This window comes from Delphinus delphis, chromosome 20, assembly GCF_949987515.2.
Source record: "Delphinus delphis chromosome 20, mDelDel1.2, whole genome shotgun sequence".
Classification (NCBI taxonomy): Eukaryota; Metazoa; Chordata; class Mammalia; order Artiodactyla; family Delphinidae; genus Delphinus; species Delphinus delphis.
Genome location: NC_082702.1, coordinates 45,599,982 through 45,624,218, shown reverse-complemented (window position 1 = coordinate 45,624,218; position 24,237 = coordinate 45,599,982). Strand labels below are relative to the sequence as shown.

At 41.4% G+C, this 24,237-nt stretch overlaps 1 protein-coding gene across 1 annotated transcript in view; it reads right to left on the bottom strand.

Moving 5' to 3' along the window:
• The window catches only part of HYDIN (HYDIN axonemal central pair apparatus protein), a 432,285-nt gene that overhangs the window by 120,294 nt on the left and 287,754 nt on the right, over positions 1 to 24,237 (bottom strand). Inside the window, 9 exon segments of the mRNA XM_060000506.1 lie at positions 102 to 238; positions 664 to 791; positions 2,456 to 2,574; positions 4,272 to 4,449; positions 13,533 to 13,670; positions 15,882 to 16,091; positions 16,335 to 16,454; positions 18,074 to 18,155; positions 18,815 to 18,952. Coding sequence (XP_059856489.1) covers positions 102 to 238; positions 664 to 791; positions 2,456 to 2,574; positions 4,272 to 4,449; positions 13,533 to 13,670; positions 15,882 to 16,091; positions 16,335 to 16,454; positions 18,074 to 18,155; positions 18,815 to 18,952 — 1,250 coding nt within the window.

Here is a 24,237-nt window from a genome sequence, read left to right as displayed (position 1 = left end):
ATTCTTTCAGCTGATCCCAGAAGAAGCACTCCAGGACAGTACAGATGGGCATCGTGTTAGAAATGACAGAGTGCAATAGGAAGAGTCTCCATCCTGGTTACCTGTGTCGTGAAGGACATGCTTTTCTGCATGGAAGGACACTGGGAAGTGACTGGTGTTGGTGATCTTGATGATGTGGGTTCGGACGTCACCAAGGGTGATGTAGCCAAAGTCTAGGATATATTCTGGCAGCTGGACTCTGAAACAGTTAACAAGGTCTTCTTACCACTCACATTTCCAAATGTGCAAGAGTGTGAGGCTTTCTTCCATCTCCTCTGCACAATTCTATTCTCTGGAGTAGAGAACCACCACTCTCCAGAATGGAGACTAGGAACAAGACACTTCCCCCAGAAGACCACATTGCTGCTTTAGCCATCATCTCTAAACACCTTCAGTGCTGGTCCTTAAGGACCTGAAACCGGCCCATCTATTAGACAAAGTGGGAGGTTTCTGACTAAGAGGCAGAGACCTGCCTGGTTGGCTGGCTGCTAGAGAACGGCAGACATGTAAGGCAAGTGGATTTCATCCGTACATAGTCAATCATTAATTCATGGAGCACTCTGGTGGAGGGCACCGCTGGCTCTGCCACACTCTGAAACAAACACGACATGGAAGGGCGCTCACTTGATCGGTTTGCGGTGACTCTGATGGCAGAAGTTGTCCACGGAACCAAGGACAATTGATTTCTGATGTTCTGTGGCATAGTTGTGGACTATAAGCCGCTCTACTTCCATCTGGAGTTGAGCATTTAACTGGAGCAAGAGAGAAGAGCAAGTAAGCAAATTCTTTGAGAACATGCATTCTCAATGGGGGCAAAACCACCCCTAAGGGGGCGAAAGTTGCTTCATGGAGGAGAGAGTGAGAAAATCTTAGATATTACAATGGCTTGTGGCCCTCCAAAGGGCCACAGTAAATAAATAGATATACAGTATATCTGTGGTGTTAAAATTTTTGTTGGGGTTCAAGGTGGTTAAACAAACTGTACATCTGTGCCATGGAGTATTACTGAGCAATGGAGTAAGGAATGAACTATTTATGTTGATGGATCTCAAGGGCATTATGCTGAATGAAAAAAAAATAATCTCAAAAGGTTACATACTGTATGATTCCATTTACATAACTCTTCTATACTCATAACAAGATTATAGAGATGGAGAACTATAGTGGCTGCCAGGGGAAAGGGGTGGGGAGATTGGGGATGGCTATAAGCGAGAAGCATGTAAAGGCAAAAACAAAATGTATTTCCTGAAATAAATGTTCCAAATGCAAAAAAAACAAAAAAACAAAAAAAAACAAATTAAAAATAAGAGACTCAAGGGAGTTCCCTGGTGACCTAGTGGTTAGGATTCCGGGCTTTCACTGCTGCGGCCCCGGTTCAATCCCTGGTCAGGAACTGAGATCCTGTAAGCCATGAGGTGTGGCAAAAAAAAAGAGGCTCAATTCTCCCTGTTGAAAATAAAGGTAGAGACTTCTTCCAGCTTCATTTTCAAGAAAATTTGTAAGATCTTTCTCTGTCTCTTGGAAATATATATAAATCTTTTCATAGGCTAAGACTTTTTATCAGCTTCACAACCCAGGAACATCTTCCTTAAGGACCTGGGAACCATCTCTTTGACATGTCATCGTCAAGGAAGATAGAGCCCCATCTCCTATCCTGCCATTTCTGTGGGAGAATAGGAGCTCAACTTCAGAGGACCCTGTCATAAAAACACAAAAGGTTTGTTTTCCCTTTGGGTAAAGCCAATTAGCTAACACAGATGGTCACCCCAATTACCATGTGAATTTAGCATGAACTAAGTGTGACAAATGGTGCTGTCAAGTCCTCTTACTTGAGGACTAGTTATAGTTTTTACTTAAGGACTAGTTACTGTTTACCTTGAGAACATGTATATAATAGGTTGTATCTGCTTGGCTTTATGAAAGACTGAGATTTCTTTCTGTCTTTGCAATCTCCTAGCAGACTGACAGAGACACGGAACACTTTCTGCTTTAATGCTTATCAATAATGAAGTTGGATTCTTTCTCTTCCACCTTTGTGGAGAGATTTTGTGGGTTGGAAAGAGATTTTTGCTTATAATTCTATTTCCCCAGTGAGCACAAGGGATACTTAGGGAGATGGAACACTTCTGTATCTTAACTGTGGTGGTGGATACACAAAACTACACGTGAAAAAATTGGATTAGAACCACACACAGACGCAGATATGCATACATACAGAGACATGCAGACATGCAGAGACAGACCCACGAGTACATATAACACTGATGAAATCTGAATAAGCTCTATGGCTTGTACCAATGTCAATTTCCTGGTTTTGATACTGTTCTATAGTTATGCAAGATGTTACCACTGGGAAAAACATTTTTTTGCAGCTTCCTGTGAATCTACTTCCTGTGCAGAGCGAAGCCAATCTTACCTCAGAAGATTCATCCTCAGGCACTTCCTCAGGTCTCTCTAAGTGGTCAAACATTTCATTTTTGGTTTCTTCTAGGTTTTTTCTGGCCTGATTTAAGAAGATTTCATACTTCTCACATCCTGTGGGGGTTGGAAGGAGAAGGAAATCTGAATGGCTAGAAATATATGAACTATGCCTAAAACACAGACTCTAAGCTCAGGGTAAATAAAGTGAGAAGGGAAGTGAACTTTGTGAAACTTAGCCTGCCATGTTTTCTCTGCTTCAGAGGATAATTTGTGAATGAGTAGAATTTGTAAAAGAGAACTCACTGAGTTTTATGAGATTATGCTTTAGTGGGCTACCAACTGTTTCTCAAGAACTTAATGACAGTAACATCCTGAGCCACTCATAGGGTGACCAACTGGATCCCAGCCTACTTGGTACTTTCCCAGTTCTAGCACTGATGGCTGCACCACTTGGGAAACCCCTCCATGCTGGACAAACCCAGGTGGATGGTCACCCTTTAGGTTGGTCTTCATGTTTATTAATTCTCTGTTAACAAAAAGAATATATTTGGTTCAAGTTGCTTTAACTACGACTAAATAAGCTACAGTCCCCTGAATCAGGCAGGCTGGGCAATGGGGAGAGAGATTTCACCAGTTCACCAGTAAGCCAGCGCAAATTCAAATGCTTGAGGGGCAAGGTAAGCAAAGTAATTAAAGTGCCTTCTATGAAACCATAGGAAGTGCTGGGACTGTGGTGAACTGGAGTACAGAAGACCCAACTAGTATTCAGATTTAAATTATTTTAAAGCCCTGTATTGGGCAAACATGTCTACTGCCATCATGAGGCCAGCTGGGCACCCAGTTTTCAACCGTGTGGCAAAGGCTTTTCTTCTTGACAATTATACGTAGAGTTGGACTAACCTCCGGCTGGCTGGAACTCTAGATACTAGAGTGTAACATGGTCTTAGATTTATTAATATTTGTCTTCATATTATCAGGGAGCGGACAATTAGGATTTAATGCAGGACCATCAACAGATGAGTTAGTGACTTTGGGGAATGGGGTAGGAGGAAAGGCTGAGGTGGGAGGGCTTAGTCTGAAGCTGCTTAGGGAATGTAGATTTCAAAGAGCTTGAAGAGGGTTCATGAAGAAGAGTGAGAAGTTTCTCTTGACTCTTCATCCTGTAGTCCATGTCAGGAAGAAAGAGCCAGAGTCAGTCTCTGTGGCTAAAAGAGCTGCTGGGGTGAGCTTCAGGATCTGCCAAGACAGAAATATTCTGATACAGAGGGATGGCTCTGGGTGCCAGATGTTACCCAGAAAAGCCTTGGCTAAGGATGTGGGCAGACAACTGATAAGTCTAAATTAGCCTCCAAACTGTACTGCCAGCATAAGGGGTTGGAACCTTAGCTGCCTTTCTGTACAGTTTATATTGATATTCTGAGAACTGTATTCCTTGCAGTACAATCAGCCTTTGCCTTCTCAGTGGCCATCTGTGAGTGACAACTCAGTGAGAGAGTGCAGTTGGAAGGAACATGTGATGGAGGAAAAGGCTTTTGGAAGTACAATGTCCTGATCCCTCTTTAAGTAATTTAATGATGGCAAAATTGGCCAGGGGTCTTAATTTGGAACTACCATGGACCCTATCTCGTCTTACTCATCTCAGGTCACCAAGTCAATTTCAACTCTTGACGTTTTTTGCAATTCAGGAATAACACAAAAGGGAACTTGTGAGGACTGCCAAACAAATAACGCGACTTGCCATCAACCTTATAATAAGCAGCTAAAACACACCTTGTCATCCAGTGGGGAAATACTATAGAGGGCAGAAGTACCTTTGAGGTTCCTGGGGAGATCGACGCAGATTCGGGGAAAGATTCCCTCTCCACTCAGAGTAATATTTTCTGGGTCCAAGTGGGCAATCTGTATCTGGAAGCTCCTTTGAAAGATCTCAGGTACTCCAGGCAAGTAGTAAACCTTCAACACCTGCTCTTTATGGGAACCGATAAAACCCTATACAGCAGAAAGATGGGAGAGGATTTTAAGACTTACGTAAAATTTACGTAAAATTTATGTAAAATTTACAATGGACTCTTGCTTCTGGCAGTTTGATGGACTAGATAATCCCAAGGGCCTAGTGTGCTAAACTGTCCACTCACATTCCTCCTCCAAGATTCATTCCTATGAAGGTACGAGAAAATGACAAACAATAGAAAAATAGGCAGCATATGTGGGCACGCATTTCATAAAAGAGGAAACAGAATGGCAAACAAACAGTAAAGCTGCTTATCCTTATAAGTAACCAGGGAAATGCAAATTAAGATCATAATGAAAAAAATTTTAAACCATAAGATTGGTAAAGTTTGCCAAATTTGGTAAGACTATGCACCAAAAGAAACTCACATTTCAACACATCTGGTGGGAATGTCAATGGGAAAAATCACTGTGAAAACTGCTTTAGTGGAGATAGCTTCAAAATGGTGGAGGAACAAGACGTGGAGATCACCTTCCTCCCCAAAAATACATTAAAAATACATCTACGTGAGGACCAGCTCCTACAGAACACCTACTGAACGCTGGCAGAAGACCCCAGACTTCCCAAAGGCAAAAAACTCCCCACGTACCTGGGTAGGGCAAAAGAAAAAAGAAAAACAGAGACAAAAGAATAGGGATGGGACCTGCACCTCTGGGAGGGAGCTGTGAAGGAGAAGAAGTTTCCACACACTAGGAAGCCCCTTCACTGGTGGAGATGGTGGGTGGGCAGGGGGAAGCTTTGGAGCCACGGAGGAGAGCGCAGGTGCAGAGGGCAAAGCAGAGAAATTCCCGCACAGAGGATCGCTGCTGACCAGCACTCACCAGCCTGAGAGGCTTGTCTGCTCACCCGCCAGGGCAGGCGGGGGCTGGGAGCTGAGGCTCGGGCTTTGGAGTTCAGACCCCAGGGAGAGGACTGGGCTTGGCTGCCTGAACACAGCCTGAAGGGGGCTAGTGCGCCACAGCTAGCCGGGAGGGAGTCTGGGAAAAAGTCTGGACCTGCCTAAGAGGCAAGAGACCATTGTTTTGGGGTGCGCGAGGAGAGGGGATTCAGAGCACCGCCTAAATGAGCTCCAGAGATGGGCGTGAGCTGCGGCTATCAGCACAGACCCCAGAGACGGGCATGAGATGCTAAGGCTGCTGCTGCCGCCACCAAGAAGCCTGTGTGCAATCACAGGTCACTATACGCACATACCCTCCCGGGAGCCTGTGCAGCCCGCCACTGCCAGGGTCCCGTGATCCAGGAACAACTTGACCAGGAGAACACACATCGTGCCTCAGGCTGGTGCAACATCACGCCGGCCTCTGCCGCTGCAGGCTCACCCCTCATTCTGTACCCCTCCCTCCCCTGGTCTGAGTGAGCCAAAGCCCCCTAATCTGCTGCTCCTTTAACCCCCTCCTGTCTGGGTGAAGAACAGACGCCCTCCGGCAACCTACATGCAGAGGCGGGGCCGAATCCAAAGCTGAACTCCAGGAGCTGTGTGAACAAAGAAGAGAAAGGGGAAACTCTCCCAGCACCCTCAGAAGCAGAGGATTAAATCTCCACAATCAACTTGATGTACCCTGCATTTGTGGAATACCCGAGTAGACAATGAATCATCCCAAAATTGAGGCAGTGGACTTTGGGAGCAACTGTAGACTTGGGGTTTGCTTCCTGCATCTAAGTAGTTTTCGGTTTTATGTTTATCTTAGTTTATTATTTAGAGCTTATTATCATTGGTAGATTTGTTTATTGATTTGGTTGCTCTCTTCCTTTATTTTTTTTAATATATATATTTTTCCTTTTTCTCCTTTTGTGAGTGTGTATGTGTATGCTTCTTTGTGTGATTTTGTCTGTATAGCTTTGCTTTCATCATTTGTCCTAGGGTTCTGTCTGCCCGTTTTTTTTTTGTTGTTGTTGTTTTTTAGTATAGTTTTTAGCACTTGTTATCATTGGTGGATTTGTTTTTTGGTTTGGTTCCTCTCTTCTTTCTTTCTTTTTTTTGTTACTTTTTAAAAAATAATATATTTTTTATTTTAATAACTTTATTTTATTTTATTTCCCTCCCTCCCTCCCTGCCTCCCTCCCTCCCTCCCTCTCTCTTTCTTTCTTTCTTTTCCTCCCTTTTCTTCTGAGCCGTGTGGCTGACAGGGTCTTGGTGCTCTGCCCGGGTGCCAGACCTGAGCCTCTGAGGTAGGAGAGCCGAGTTCAGGACACTGGTCCACCAGGGACCTCCTGGCCCCAAATAATATCAAACGGCAAAAGCTCTCTCAGAGATCTCCATCTCAATGCTAAGACCCAGCTCCACTCAATGACCAGCAAGCTACAGTGCTGGACACTCTATGCCAAACAACTAGCAACACAAGAACACAACCCCACCCATTAGCAGAGAGGCTGCCTAAAATCATAATAAGGGCACAGACACCCCAAAACATACCACCGGAGGCAGTCCTACCCACCAGAAAGACAAGATCCAGCCTCATCCACCAGAACACAGGCACCAGTCCCCTCCACCAGGAAGCCTACATGACCCACTGAACCAACCTTAGCCACTGGGGGTAGACACCAAAAACAACAGGAACTACGAACCTGCAGGCTGTGAAAAGGAGACCTCCAAACATAGTAAGTTAGGCAAAATGAGAAGACAGAGAAACACAGCAGATGAAGGAGCAAGGTAAAAACTCACCAGACCAAACAAATGAAGAGGAAATAGGCAGTCTACCTGAAAAAGAATTCAGAGTAACGATAGTAAAGATGACCCAAAATCTTGGAAACAGAATAGACAAAATACAAGAAACGTTTAACAAGGACCCAGAAGAACTAAAGAGCAAACAAACAATGATGAACAACACAATAAATGAAATTAAAAATTCTCTAGAAGGAATCAATAACAGAATAACTGAGGCAAAGAACAGATAAGTGACCTGGAAGATAAAATAGTGGAAATAACTACCACAGAGCAGAATAAAGAAAAAAGAATGAAAAGAATTGAGGACAGTCTCAGAGACCTCTGGGACAACATTAAATGCACCAACATTCGAATTACAGGGGTCCCAGAAGAAGAAGAGAAAAAAGAAAGGGACTGAGAAAATATCTGAAGAGATTAGAGTTGAAAACTTCCCTAATATGGGAAAGGAACTAGTCAGTCAAGTCCGGGAAGCACAGAGAGTCCCATACAGGATAAATCCAAGGAGAAACACACCAAGACACATATTAATCAAACTATCAAAAATTAAATACAAAGAAAAAATGTTAAAAGCAGCAAGGGAAAAACAGCAAATAACATACAAGGGAATCCCCATAAGGTTAACAGCTGATCTTTCAGCAGAAACTCTGCAAGCCAGAAGGGAGTGGCAGGACATATTTAAAGTGATGGAAGGGAAAAACCTACAACCAAGATCACTCTACCCAGCAAGGATCTCATGCAGATTTGATGGAGAAATTAAAACCTTTACAGACAAGCAAAAGCTAAGAGAATTCAGCACCACCAAACCAGGTTTACAACAAATGCTAAAGGACTTTCTCTAGGCAGGAAACACAAGAGAAGGAAAAGACCTACAATAACAAACTCAAAACAATTAAGCAAATGGTAATAGGAACATACATATCGATAACTACCTTAAATGTAAATGGATTAAATGCTCCAACCAAAAGACACAGACTGGTTGAATGGATACAAAAACAAGACCCGTACATATGCTGTCTAGAAGAGACCCACTTCAGACCTAAGGACACATACAGACTGAAAGTGAGGGGATGGAAAAAGATATTCCATGCAAATGGAAATCAAAAGAAAGCTGGAGTAGCAATTCTCATATCAGACAAAATAGACTTTAAAATAAATGCTATTACAAGAGACAAAGAAGGACACTACAGAATGATCAAGGGATCAATCCAAGAAGATATAACAGTTGTAAATATTTATGCACCCAACATAGGAGCACCTCAATACATAAGGCAAATGCTAACAACCATAAAAGGGGAAATTGACAGTAACACAATCATAGTAGGGGACTTTAACACCCCTTTCAACAATGGACAGATCATCCAAATTGAAAACAAATAAGGAAACACAAGTTTTAAATGATACATTAAACAAGATGGACTTAACTGATATTTATAGGGATAAATTGGGAGACTGGGATTGACATATACATACTACTATACATAAAACAGATAACTAATACAGACCTATTGTATAGCACAGGGAACTCTACTCAGTACTCTGTAATGGCCTATATGGGAAAAGAATCTAAAAAAGAGTGGATATATGTATATGTATAACAGAATCACTTTGCTGTACACCTGAAACTAACACAACATTGTAAATCAACTATACCCCAATAAAATTTTTTTTTAAATTCCAAAAAGGAGCCAACATTGAAAAAAAAAAACTAGGGAAAAATGCTAGTATAGGTTCAAGCCATTTAGAAGTGCTTTAAAAGTCATTTTTGAAGGGGCCTCATAATTTTGAACGTATTTTATTGTTTTTTGATGTTACAAGTAATATATATTCTTTGAAGAAAAATTAGAGCATGAAGACAAGAAAAAATTTAATGAAGATCACTAGTGCTCACTACTGACACATAAATAATGATTAACACTGATTGGTGGATATCAATCCATATTTTATTTAAATACACACCCACACACACCATGGGGGTCCATGAGCCCACTAGTGTTAATAAACTTATCTCCAACCCTCAAAGTGCCTGTGACAGTTAAAAATCATTGCCATCATTTCTATGAGAAGCCATTGCCTCATTCTCTTGCTTCCCTTGGCCTCCACTCTCTCACTTCCTTACATGCTATCTGCTTCACTGAACAGAACTGAGCCTTGTCACCAAATTTCACAATGCACTCACTCACATGAAGCATTTTATGAAATTTTGCACATTTTATGGAATGTGTGAGTGTGAGTGTGTATGTGGGGAGTGTTATAAGGTGGAGCCAAATTGCAGTGTGCAGTGTTTCCCAGGATTCACCTTCCCACGCTCATTCTCTCTTCTCCTCACCCCTGTCTTGAGCAATCCACAAAATTCTCTTGTTTCCTACAAAATTCTCTTTCTTCCTGCACTCAGTGCCCTGGAGGGTAGTGGGGTGGGTCTCAGCTTTTATCTTGAGCAGTAACAATGTATTTTTCCAATAACCGATAGTTCTCTCATGTTATTCTGGTGGAAAATTTTTCTCTATCTAGTTATATGTTCAAGCATTCATGTACACTGCAGGACTCTGTAAACATTTGTTTTCATTTTAAGAATCTGGCCTTATAGCAGGAAATCTGGTAAATATAGAAAAGAAAAAACATACAGAGAAAAAAATCCCATTCGGAACCATAAAAACAACATCCAGTTCAAAAGAAGGGGGAAGTACAAAAAGAGTTAACATAGCAGTCCTAAAACTGCTACTCTTAGAAAAGCCTGCTTGCAAAGTTGGTAAGAATGGCTCACTGTGCCTCAACTTTTTTGTGCAAACAACTATGGTTTATGCTGAACACCTGTTTTCTTTCTGGGAGACTGGAATTTTGGTATGCGCCAGGCAGAGGGTGTCTGTGTGACTGGGCCCCACTGGCATTGAGTCTCCAGTGGGCTTCTGTGGTAGCTCTCATATTGTGTAGTCACAGCTCATTGCTGGGGGATTAGGAGCATCTTGCGTGACTCCACTGGGAGAGAATTCTTGGATGCCTGCGCCGGGTTTCTTCTGAACTTTGCTCCATATGCTTTTTCCCTTTGCTGATTTTACTTGTATTCTTTGGCTGGAATAAATCATAGTCACCAGTACAACTTTTGGTGAGTCCCCCTAGAGAATCGTTAAACCTGGGGGATGATCCTGGGGACCCATGACACAGTGATGATTCTGAGGAATAAGAGCAAATATATTCTATGAGTTCCTATAAGAAAGAAGAAAAAATAAGATAATATCTAATCCATTGTATCAATGAGATTCAAGAAGCCACCGTGTGTAAACAGCAGGAGCAGAGAGTCAGGGACAGGGAGTAACCCCAAACCAGGAAAAAGTATATGGGGATGAAAAATCCTCCTACTTCTGGTTCTGAAAATGCTGGTGACTGCACTGTTATAGCTCCCTCTCATGCTACAAGTGTAAGGATATTCTGTATAAGGCCCAACAACAACAAAGGCAACAACAAAACTCTCTTTCAATATATAGTGAGCTTGAAAGAAAATAGATCCTCTGATGTGAAAAAGAAACAGATGGAACCTAGCCAGTGTGGTTAAGTTCAGAGCCTTTACTTGGTGACCATGGGTGACATCAGACCCAACTACAGTTCCTACCACCCAAGGACTGAAATAGAGAGATGCAGCCTGGACCCATGTGAGGTGGGCACACAGGGCAAATCCCTGCACGAGGCTGGAGCCATGAAGGGCGGCCACTCCTGTTATTTCTCTGCACTTCAGGGAAGAATCAAGGAAGCTTGTATCTCTCTGGGATCCTAGGTGGGGAAAATATGTATCCCATGGGATACAGAATGCTCAAGCCTGTATCATGCATGTGCATGGAGTCTTCACACACACTGACAGATCACTGTGGTTAATCCAGGTCAAAACATTAACTCAAGTAAAGCAACTATACTCCAATAAGAAAGAAAACAAACAAACAAACAAAACATTAACTCAAAATCTGACCCCTTGGGGTACCTGGCAAAAACAACTGCAACACTACTGTAGCACCACCCTGCAATCCAGGGTGAATGAGGCTGTCACAGAGAAAACGGTGTCAGTGGAAGATGATCCCAAGTCAAAAATTACATGTCATACAGGGAAAGCATTGATAATGAAAGAGAGTTAACAGTCACACAAATAGGAATAATGGCATCCCTAATAACTCAATTAGAATAACTTAAAAGAATCTACAAAATGATTAGTGATAAACGAAGAAATTAAAATCCCAGTGAAAGAGGTGAATAACAGGTGGAATTTTTGAAATGAAAAATATGATCACTGAAATTAGGAATGCAGAATACGGTTAGGAATGCAGAGTAGGGTTAGGAATGCAGAGTATAAACAGTAGATCATACTCAGCTGAAAAGAAAATTAGTTAACTGAAAGAGCTGAGGTAATTATCTTGAATGCAGTTTAGAGAGATAAAGAGTAAAGAGATACACATGTGACATATAGGTTTAGAAACATGGACAGAATGAGAAGGTCCAACATATGTCTAAAAGTTGCTTTAGCAGAAAGGACTGGAGAAAATAGGGGAGAAGCAATACTTGAAGATATAATAAATGAAAGACATATCCTCAGAGTGAAGGAGTGAACCCACAGCCAAAGAAAAAGATATACTTGTGATTACTATGAAATGTATAGAACTGAACCACAAGAAAAACACAATATACCAAACCTTGTGAAAGATAGCTAATATGGTACTTCGAAAGATACAATATTAATACCAAAGAAGAATTCAAAGTAAAAAGCATTAAAAGGGAAGAAAGTGGCAATTTAAAATAGATAAAATATACAGTACAGGATGAACACTTAATAGTCATTAAATCTTGTGTGTCAAATAAGACAGAAATGAAAATGGATAAAACAAAAATTTATATATTTTTTATATACCATTTTTAGTCTTTTATATACCAAAACCCTTTATAAACCATTCTTAGTCTTAGAAAACTTTTTATATACCATTCTTAGTCTTAGAATAATTAAACAGAAAAAGGGATACAAGATTTGGATAATATAATTTAATAGAGGTTAATTTAATAAAGATTCATCATAATCTGCATTCTACAGTCCAGACAACATTGTTTCCAAACATTCACTGGTATTAAAAAATCATTTTAGACCACTAAAATATATTAACAAACTAATAAAAGTAGGAATTCAGAAGGTCATATTACCTGGCCATGATATGAAAAATTCAGTATTAACTTCACATTAACAAGAGTTTCAATAACAAAAAGAAAAAGCTGAGTCATTTGGAAATTTGAAAAAGAGAAAAATATACTTTAAAATTACACTTGTAGATAAAACTACAATTCTAGACAACTTAGAAAATAATTAAAATTATAATGGTTGATATTAAAATGTATGAAATATGCAAAGTTAACTTCCTTTTTTCAATCTATAATTTTCTTTAAAATTATGAGATGGAGCTAAAGGTGTACTGAGGCAAATGTGTACTCACATTTTTCCATTATTAATTAAGAAAGAAAGAAAAGTAGGCATTCAACTTAGGAAGAACATAAAAGTAAAATTCAAAAGAATATCTAAGACAAATTGGAAAAAGAAGAATTAAAAGGGAGTTGACTTAATAGACATTAAGATGTATTTTAAAGCTATAACACTTAAAATAGTATATTATGGATGTAGGTACTGGCAAACAGATCAATAAAGAACAGAGAAACTAGCACTAGACCCAAATATATGTGATAATTTAGGGGAGGAATAGACTCTATCATCCAAGATGACAGCACTTTTATCTTTGGATTGTAAGATGATGAACAATTATAATTTCATTCTTTATCCTTTTTCATATCTTTCAATTTTTCTATAACAATTATGTATTATTTTCATGATGAGATGAACTCGACAAAAATTCCTTAAAACTGTTAGATTAACATAATATGTGCAAGGAACCATCTCTTCCATTTGCTACTTAAACCAATACGGCTCACTGCAGTCTACTGGTGTTTTCACTACTGCCAACAAAAAGCTGCTTTTATTTGTTGTAGTCAGAGTAGAGCAGGCCCTCGGCTTCAAGGAATTACAAGGGAAGTGTGAGGACATAAGTGGAAATAAACTATTCTTATAATCATGAAAAAAAAATCCATGGGATTGTATATCTTGTTCATTGTTTAACCCCTGGTGCCTGAACAGTGCCTGGCTAATGGAGGACACAATAAATAGTTGTTTAATGAATGAAGGAAGGGCTTGGATATATTTATTTTTCTTGTCTCTGAGAGCTTGTTAGTTTTAATTAAAAAAAAAAATCACACCCATAATCCTGGCAGTGAATGTTTAGCACAATCTCAGCTCCTGGGGTGTGGCTTGCAGGTTTGGGTTTGGGCCCCTCCTACCATCATCAGGTGGCCGTCATGGGTTGGGGGGGGAGATGGGCTACTTACTGAGAGAGGCTGGATGAGTGGCACTCCAGGCAGAAGGTTGTCTGGCGGAGACTGGGGGTCAGTCAGAACGCTGAACTCAAAGCCAACTTTCCCAGTGTTCTTGAGTGTGATTTCACTCTCTGTGACATGGTCGAACAGCTTGAGAGGAGAAGAAGGAGAAGAGTGACTCCTCTGTCACCCACCCTCTGGGATGCTGCTGTCATCCTGACAAAGGCAGGGAGACAAGCATGCCTCACAGACACGGATTTCGTCTTCCATGAGGTAGATGCTGGCCAATCCACATTTCAGTATCACAACCAGGTGCCTACTGGGCGGGAGGAGCACTAGACCCTGGAGACTGGCCCTGTCTTAGGTCTTCTAACAACTAATTTAGTTTAGTACGGCTGTGGGGTGAGCATTTCACCTTCCTGAACCTCTGATTTCTTCCCCACAAAGAACTCATATTAGAGGATCTTAAAGTAAGCTTTTTTATATTACGAAGATTTGCTTTTTTAGATAAGATTTGAGTTCAGAATTTTCTAGAATGAATTTTTCTATTTTTATGGAGAGACAGGGGAGTAATAGGCCAGCCATATTCTTTTTCCTGAGATTTTGCTAACATAATTCAGAGGGTCCAATAACCACAAACTGAAGCCACTTCGGGGGCTCTTAGGACAAACTAGGGGAAGAACTAGTTGCTACAAAGGAAGCACTCTGAGCTGAGCCAAAACCAATTGCCCAGAAGACCCTGGAGATAAGGAGTGAAAGACAATTCTATTTGGTCAAAGTAACGCACAAGGTGCCAATAGGTGTTAGGTGAATTTGATTTTAGGCACAATCTTTAACCTGTAAACATATATGTACACACACAATTCAGTAATAATACTGAATAATAAAAAAAAATTAATGCAGTGGCTATATAATGGGGGGTCTAATTCCCATTCATATTTGGTAGGAGATATGGTATCTGAGTACATAACACAAATTCTAATTGGGGAGAGAAGTTGTACAGACATGGAATTAACTGACAATTATTCCAAAGCAAGATTTAGAAAGTACATTATATTATGGCAAAGACTCTAAGTGCCAAGAGAATATAGGGTAAGAGGAAGATAACTGAGGGATGGAGTTGAGCTGGGTCTTACATTATGTGTGACTTTGGAGTTGGCAGAGCGGAGGATGAGATAGATAATATAATAGGAAAAATGGAAGCAGAAAGGGCTGGGCTGCATTAGGGCCAGTGGGTAAACCAGCTTGGCCATAAATGAATGAGCAGTTTATAATGGGAAATTATGAGAAACAAAGTTTAATATGTAAGGAGCATCAGTTAATAGAGGGGCTTAGGATACCCTTACTCAGGTGGAGGAACCTGGCTCTGATCCACAGTGACTCATGATTGAAGGCCTTCTCTGACTCAGGCACAGTACTGACCAGACACTTTACTTAGGTAACCATAACCACCTGGTGAAATAGGAATTGCTACCCCAATCCCGTTTTAGAGATGAGGGATACTGAGACTTGGAGAGGTTAGGTTATGTGCCCAAGGTCATAGTCAGTAGGGAGTAAAAGTAGGATAACATCCCAGTTCTTCTGACTACAAAACAATACTCTTTTCTCTATGCAATCATTTTTGCTCTTTTCCCAAGGTAATTTTGGGAAAATCTACCTGGCAATGATATTTAGATCAGTTTTTGATAGAAGCCAGAAATGCACTGTAATCCCTTGCTTCCATGGGTCCGTGGACCAGCAGCATCAACATCACCTGGAAACTTGTCAGAAATGCAGACTCTCAGGCTCCACCCTGGACCTACTGAATCAGAATCTGCACTTGAACAAGATTCCCAGGTGATTCGTATGCACCTCACAGCTTGAGAAGAACTGCTGTAATAATTTAGGCATGGCTTGAGATCCTGCAGTGTGATAATCGCACTGGTGATGGGAAGGGAAAACCAACTCAGAGGAATTATGCTTGATGAATTAGCAAACCCCGGGCCTGTAAGGATGTGGGGAGCTGGAGGACAGAATGCAGTGGAAAATTCCTTGGAGTTCGTAAACTCAAGGGACTGAGAAGGGAGTAGTCCTATTGAAAGAAACAAAGAGGGTGGAATGGGCTTTTGGACTGAGAATAAAGATGCAAATTTTAGTGTCTAACATGCAGAATTTGAGGAGACAATGAGAAAAGCAAGTGAAAATGTCTGGCAAATGGTTGGCAGTGGGGGGATGATCAGGCTTAGGAAGCAGCTTAGGGGTCAAGGATAGGGGTGATGGTGAGACTATGCTGACTGGGGTTCCAGGAGAGATGAGAGCACAAAGACTATGACCGACGTTTAAGGCAAACCCAGAAAATCTCCTCCCGATGGCTGGCAATACCTGTAATCCACAGTTAATGTCCTTGGTGTCAAAGGAATAGTGGACCAGGGAGGCCTCTCCCCTTAGTATTATCTCATAGGTGGGCCCTCCATCCACTTCACACAGAGCTTTAGCCTGTGCAATGATGTCACAGTGTCCATAGAAGGTGAATGATATCTGGTGGCTACTGTGTGGCCGCAGCACTCCATAGAGAGGCAAAATATCAAACACCTGCAGAGAAAGTCATTCCATATGAGAGTCTGCAAAGGGCAAGCTAAAGTTCAGCCAATTTACAGATTGATTCCTGACTTTACCTTGTTTGACTCCATGAAAGGTGACTAGCCTAGCACCCTGAAAATACATGATGATAAGGCAGTAACAGTGCTCGGGCAAATTTAAATTTCTAACTTGGGGCAGGGGTTCAGTAAGAAGAATTGTATCAGATGACTCTAGGGCCCATGAGGTGTTACTTACTTCTTCTATCCCAATGGAAAACATTTCATCCCGTTTAAAGATCCATGGCGATTCCTGAAACTCCGCCTGACTCTGGTTTGTGTCTATTCTTTCTGTTTCAGCAGAGTTCATTTTTAATCCCTGGGAATTAGAAGTGTGAGGAAAAACTTGCAAACATTCATAATTTGTCATCAACGTGCTCCTCCCCCTAGCTGATAGAAAAATGAAGTATGTTGTATATATTTTTTAAATAGCACTTTTTTTTTCCTACGGAGATAACTGGGGAGGTGTCCAAGATGTATGTACAAGGATGTTTACTTCAGTGTTTTCTGTAATAGCAAAACTTTGGAAGTAAACTAAATACCTATCACTAGGGGATCACTTTACATGAAGTGTGTGTGGTACTGCTATCCATGGAGGAGGATGCAGTGTATATTTATAAACCAGGGATGATGTGCACAACATATTACTGAGTAAAAAGGCAGTTCCATTTATGTAATATTACACAGGCCTATGTACCACACCTGCAAGTGTGAGTGTGCATAAATTCACTCAGAGATCTGCATATGCAAATAGAGATATCTAGGAGGTTATTTGCTGAAATTTTTCTATGAATGGTGGGATTTTGAGAATTTTTGCTTTCATGTTTCTGTATTCTTGAATTTTCTATGACATCTTTCAAAATATATACAAAAGAAAAGAATTAACATTTAAAAGACAAGTGTTTTATATGCACACACATACTTATTTTAAAAAATGTGGAAAATACAGAAAGCTTCAAAGGAAGAAATACAAATCCATCATCAGATTATTCTGCAGATATAACTGTGTGTGTGTATAGTGTGAGTATATATGTATATATATTTGTATTCTGATTTTTTCAGTTAACATTATAGCATGAATGATACCTTCCCATATGACTAAATACTCTTTACAAGCATCATTTAAAATACTTTAAAAAACAGAACATGTAGTATTTTTTACTTAATATATCAGAGATTGCTCCAAATCAGTAAAGAGAGAACTTTTTCATTTTCTAAAATGGATTTCATAGTACTGCCTTGTGCAGATGCAATTTAGTTTATCTGACCAATCTCCTACTGGGGGAATTAAGTCGTTTCTAATTTTTCTTGCTTTTACCAACAAAGCTGCAGTGTACAAGGATAGTTACACGTCTTTATGTAAACGTAAAGGTGCATCTGGAGAATAATATTTTAGCAGAGGAATTGTGCATTTTAAATTTTGATACACCTGCCAGATTGCATGTCAGAGAGGCTACACCAATTCATACTCCTACCTACGAAGTGTGAAAATGCTTGCTTTCCCCGACTCTGCCAATATTGAGACAAACCTTATTTAAAAGATTGCATATTATCATGGACATACAGTAATTTTCCTAATTTTTTGCTATTTCTAAACTGTTTTAACACACACCTTTGTACATACATCTTTGTATTTCTGATGATTTCCTTAGGTCAGCATTCTAGAAGGAGAATTTAAGAGTATGAATTTGTAAACTCTCTCAATCTACTCTTTGTTTTTACTGTGGAAGACAGTTCTCCTTTTGTAGCCTCTATCTAGGGGCTGGGAAGAGCACAAGATCGCCAAGGTTAGAGGTAAATGGCTTTTTCATTACAGAGAAAATCTATTTGCTGAGGTGTCTGGGTTCTCACTGAGGTGTTGGTTCTGTCGGTGTTTGGTTGGGAAGGAACCCGGATAAAGATGTGCAGCCCACCCACCCCAGGGAAAGGAAACCATACATCTGAGACCGCCATGATGGACACCTGTGCTTCTTTGGTCTCTCTCTCTTCAGATCCAACTTCTTCATCCACAAGGATAGTCCTGGGGAGTTTAATGAAATGTGGAGAATCACTCATTTGGCAAGCATCACAACACAGTTTTCAGCTGCATGATGGCCCTGTCTTCCTCTCCCTTCTACGGCACCCCAAAGAATAAGTGGGGTTCTCATTCAAGGGACACGTTTCTCAAGGGTCAGCTGGTCAGTGCTCTGTTACTACCTGCCCCCAAACATGCAGTCTAGGGCATCAAACTCGTCCATTTTCCATAGGCCCCAACCCTTCTTTTCCTGGGCTATCAAGCCCTTGTCTGACTTACAGAAAGTTCTCAGAAGCTCTGGCAGTTCTTCAGACAACTTGGGTGTGTCCCCAAGGCCGGAACATTTTATTGTGAGCATATAACACATGGCCAATTGTCATATCCTTTTCTGCTTTCTACCCTTGACCTGACCCTGGCTTGGCAGATGGAGAGGGCAACATGATCAGAAGGGCTCAGTCCCTCAGGACTCAGGAGGCTATGATTCCCTGAGAGCAGAGATGACTTTCAACTCTGTATCCCAGATGCCCCCTCCAGGGCCTAACACAGAGAAGGCACTCATTAAACTGCTGGAAGAATACATGAAAGACGAGTTTGAGAATGTAAGTCAGTGTAGAGAAAAGAATGCTATTTAAAGAAATCCATTCTGGCTTTGCCTTTGCACTTACTTAACAAAATCACTCAGATCCATCTCAGGGGACTCTATTGCTGGGACTGCTGCCAAGCTGACAGATGCCGAGGTTACTGGGATGGATTCCACCTGGGACAGGGGGGCACTGTAGGGCTTCCTTGGCCACATCACAAACCTACAGAGGCATGGGGATGGAGGGAAAGAGTCACATCAGCTGCTGCAAGTCAGTGCCAGGGTAGGCTCTTGGTTTCTAAGGCCAAACTCCAAATCCTAGACGAGGCCGGTTGAGAAGGGACTGCCCTACACCCTCTCTTGGATTTACCTTCTTCAAATCATAACTGAGGTTTCAGTTTTTCCAAAAGTTTGCTGACCACCCCCTCCCAGTCTGGGTCCAGTGTCTTTCCTCTGAGAACCCACGGCCACCGGGTTTCTCCTCTCACACTTGTTTTTCCCCTTCCTGCTAGACTGCGAGCCCCCTGAGGACTTGTATCTAATACGCCATCTAACACAGTGCCTGGCCTGCAGGGGGCACTCAGCATGGCTAGGAAAGAATGAGTCACCAGGGCTCCTGCTCCCAGATAACCAGAAAGCAGGATGAGGATGCGAGGCACTCACTCTCGGCGCCTGTTAGTGAGGGCTCAGCCTTTGTGGGACCCTGCCTCCCATCATGCTTGCTCTGGGTGCCTGGACTGCTCCACCCTGGTCCTGGCCCTGCGTTTGCTTTGCTGCCACTCCAATTCTCAGAGCAGAGGGCCGAGGGGGAAATTGGTGACTGCACCAGCTGGTGCTGAAGCCCTTATGTCCAGGTTTCACTGAATTGACGTCATAAAGGCCAAAGTGGTGGGGTCGCCCCCATTCTTCCCGTTTCCCCAGGGTGCATGTGGCTTTTTTAGGGACTCCTCCCCTCCCCCATCTTAGGCCCCCTTATATTAATTTCAACCCAATTTCACTTTGATACATTCTTGCCCCAGATGCTCTCTACTTTTTCTCAGAGGCTCAGCAGAAATGTTACCTATTATATGAAGGTCCCACCACTCTCCCATCTTCCCATTTGAAGAACTTTTTCCTCCCTCTGAAGTTTCACAGCATTTCATGTGCACATCTTTTAGGATACTGTCCACTGTCTACCACGTACCTGAGTACCACTACCAGGCATTCGACTACCAGCTTCATGATTTCTGCCCTGTTGAGTATCATTTAATAAATCTATTTTATTGAGGTATAATTAACATACACTCATTTTAAGCATACAGTTTGATGAATTTTTGCAAATACATATATACCAGTGTAACCACTACCATATTAATACACAGAACACTTAAAAAGTTTATCATCAGGCTTCCCTGATGGCACAGTGGTTAAGAGTCTATCTGACAATGCAGGGGACATGGGTTCAAGCCCTTGTCCAGGAAGATCCCACATGCCATGGAGCAACTAAACCTGAGCATGACAACTACTGAGCCTGCGCTCTAGAGCTCGCGAGCCAAAACTACTGAGCCCACGTGCCACAACTACTGAAGCCTGGGTTCCTGGAGCCCGTGCTCCGCAACAAGAGAAGCCACCATGATGAGAAGCCTGCGCACTGCAACGAAGAGTAGCCCCCACTCGCCACAACTAGAGAAAGTCCGCATGCAGCAACAAAGACCTAACGCAGCCAAAAATAAATAAATAAAAAACATTAAAAACAAAGAGAAATGTATTTGAAAAAAAAAGTTTATCATCTTAAAAAGTTCCCTTGTAGCTGGAGGAATCAGACTCCCTGACTTCAGACTATACTACAAAGCTACAGTAATCAAGACAATATGGTACTGGCACAAAAACAGAAACAAAGATCAATGGAACAGGATAGAGAGCCCAGAGAGAAACCCATGCAACTAATCTATGACAAAGGAGGCAAGGATATACAATGGAGAAAAGACAGTCTCTTCAATAAGTGGTGCTGGGAAAACTGGACAACTACATGTATAAGAATGAAATTAGAACACTCCCTAACACCATACACAAAAATAAACTCAAAATGGATTAGAGACCTAAATGTTAGACTGGGCACTATAAAACTCTTAGAGGAAAACATAGGAAGAACACTCTTTGACATAAATCACAGCAAAATCTTTTTTGATCCACCTCCTAGAGTAATGGAAATAAAACCAAAAATTAACAAATGGGACCTAATGAAACTTCAAAGCTTTTTGCACAGCAAAGGAAACCATAAACAAGACGAAAAGACAACCCTCAGAATGGGAGAAAATATTTGGAAATGGATCAACGGACAAAGGATTAATCTCCAAAATATATAAACAGCTCATGCAGCTCAATATTAAAAAAACAAACAACCCAATCCAAAAATGGGCAGAAGACCTAAATAGACATTTCTCCAAAGAAGGCATACAGATGGCCAAGAGGCACATGAAAAGCTGCTCAACATCACTAATTGTTAGAGAAATGCAAATCAAAACTACAATGAGGTATCACCTCACATCAGTTAGAATGGGCATCATCAGAAAATCTACAAACAACAATTGCTGGAGAAGGTGTGGAGAAAAGGGAACCCTCTTGCACTGTTGGTGGGAATGTAAATTGATACAGCCACTATGGAGAACAGTATGGAGGTTCCTTAAAAAACTAAAAATAGAATTACCGTATGATCCAGCAATCCCACTACTGGGCATATACCCAGAGAAAACTATAATTCAAAAAGACACATGCACCCCAATGTTCATTGCAGCACTATTTACAATAGCCAGGTCATGGAAGCAACCTGAATGCCCATCGACAGACGAATGGATAAAGAAGATGTGGTATATAGATACAATGGAATATTACTCAGCCATAAAAAGGAACAAAACTGGGTCATTTGTAGAGACGCGGATGCATCTAGAGTCTGTCATACAGAGTGAAGTAAGTCAGAAAGAGAAAAACAAATATTGTATATTAATGCATATATGTGGAATCTAGAAAAATGGTACAGATGAACTGGTGTGCAGGGCAGAAATAGAGACACAGATGTAGAGAACAAACGTATGGACACCAAGGGGGGAAAGCAGTGGGGGGTGGGCGTGGTGGTGTGATGAATTGGACTATTGGGATTGACATGTATACACTGATGTGTATAAAACTGATGACTAATAAGAACCTGCTGTATAAAAAATAAATTAAATTAAATTTAAAAAATAAAATAAACGCACACACACACACACACAAGTTCCCTTGTGCCCCTACCAGTCAACTCCTCCCCCTCCCCCACCCCTGGCTCCAGACAAACACTCATCTGCTTTCTATCACTATAGATTAAGCTATGCCTACAGTTTCATATAAGTGGAATCCTAAATATGTACTCTTTTGTGTCTGACTTCTTTTGCTCAGCATTTTTGAGAATCATCTATATTGTAGCAAGGAGCAGTAGCCTCTTCTCTTTTTTTTTTTTTTTAACACTGAGCAGTATTCCAGAGTATGGATGATGACTAGCGTGTTTAACCATATTCTTGTTGATGGACACCTTGGCTTTTTCCAGCTTTTAATAACATGAATAAAGTTGCTAAGAACAATTGTGTAGAAGTTTGTGTGGACATATGTTCTCATTCCTCTTAGGTAAATTCTGAGGAAGGGAAATGCTGGATTGTATAGTATTTGTACAACATTATAGGAAACTGCCAGTTTTCCAAAGTGGCTTTACACCAATTTACACTACCACCCACAGTGATGAGAGCTCCGGCTGGTCCACATCCTCACCCACACTTGGTATTCAGTCTTTTAAATTATAACTATTCAAATGATTATGTAGTGATAGCACATTGTGGTGTTAATCAGTAGGCTTATTTTAAAGGAAAATTTTATATCATTACTATAAGTTAAAAACCAATTTTATCTACCATATTTAGGAAAATCAGTATGATGGGAAAAATTAATGTTACTATTTTCTTGCCTGGTGAAGACTCTGCGCTGACTCCCGCTTGCTCTTTTTAAGAAGTGAGATCAGTTCAGATTCCCCTTGGGGAATCACTGGGCTAGCACCATCTAAGAACTGTGAGCTCTTGGAGGGCAGGGTCCAAGGTATTCCCTCTTTACAGCTCACATAGGCCAGGGTCTTATACATAGGGCATGAGCTCAATATCTGAGCATCTGATTGAATGGATGGATGGATGGTTGAATGAGAACAGGTAAGCAGCATGCAGGGTAATTTGGCTATTCTGCACCTCCACCTCCACCCCATCCCCACCTGGGATGGCCTTAGAGAAGAGTAGAAAAGCTCTTTTCATCTTCTTGCACAAACTTCCATTTTTCTTCTTCCAGGTCAGGTGCCTCTAGTTCACATTATCTTAGGCTGAAATCACACCATTCTGGGCAGAGGACACAGGGGCTGGGTGCTGGGAAGCTCATTAAAGATTCCTGAACCTCATCCTTGGGTAAATTCTGATTTGGCAGGTCTCAAGTAGGGCCCAGGAGTTAGGTTTCTAACAGTCTTCCCAGGTAATTCTACTGTACAGCCAAATTTAGGACCCGCCATGGGTAGGAAGGGCCAGAGGACGGCTAAGGGCTGAAGCTGGTAATTAATCTGGGGCATTCACTCAGCCTTACCAGCTAGGGACCGAGAAGATCAGCAGAGGATGATTCGGAGCACTTATTAAATCACCCCAGGGCAGCAGAGACACCTGGGGAGACTCTGCCAGATCACTGCCCCACATAACAGCACTCTCATCCAACACTTGCACCCCCCTGGGATGTTGTGCTGAATGAAAAAAAAAAAGCAAACGGGGAATATCTGAAAAAGGAAAAATACGAAGCTGTAGAGTGTCTTCAGACCTGAGGAAAAACAACACCTCAGCTGACAATGACACCTGGACAATGGGGAAGCGAGAGGTCTTTTGGAAACAAAGGAGACCAGTAAAGCAGCCCAGCTGCTAATAGGCAGCAGACAGAGAAACCTTCACCATAATGAAGGCTTTAACTTATCAGTAAAATGGAAAACCTGCTCCAAAGAATTGAAATAGAATGTTGGTAGAGTTTTTTGGATCAGATTTTATTTTACTCTCAGGAACAGATGATTACTTTCCTGTTATGCTAACCCAAACGGGATTAGATTCGGTTATTTTTAAAAGAATGCATAGCAAACAAGGAAAATCAATACTGCTCCAGTTCCAGAGCTGCCCATATCAGAATCACAGGAGGAACCAGCAAAGAAACCCTCCCTTAAGCTGTGACAGAACTGCGTGAATGTCAGACACACTGCCCATCAGCCACACTGGTTTGGGCTCAGCAGTCTCCCTCCCCATAGTTTATTTTCAATTCTTGGGTAAGGATCAGTACAATCTTTTGTGTTAAAAATTAAAAGAAGTCCACCACTCTTGTTTCCGGGTCTCCCTTCACTGGAAGCAGTGTTGCATCAAAATAAAACCCCAAAGAACAGGCTTGTGTTTCAGTTAATGTCGTGTGTTGCGTTTCAGACCACACTTGGAGATGGAA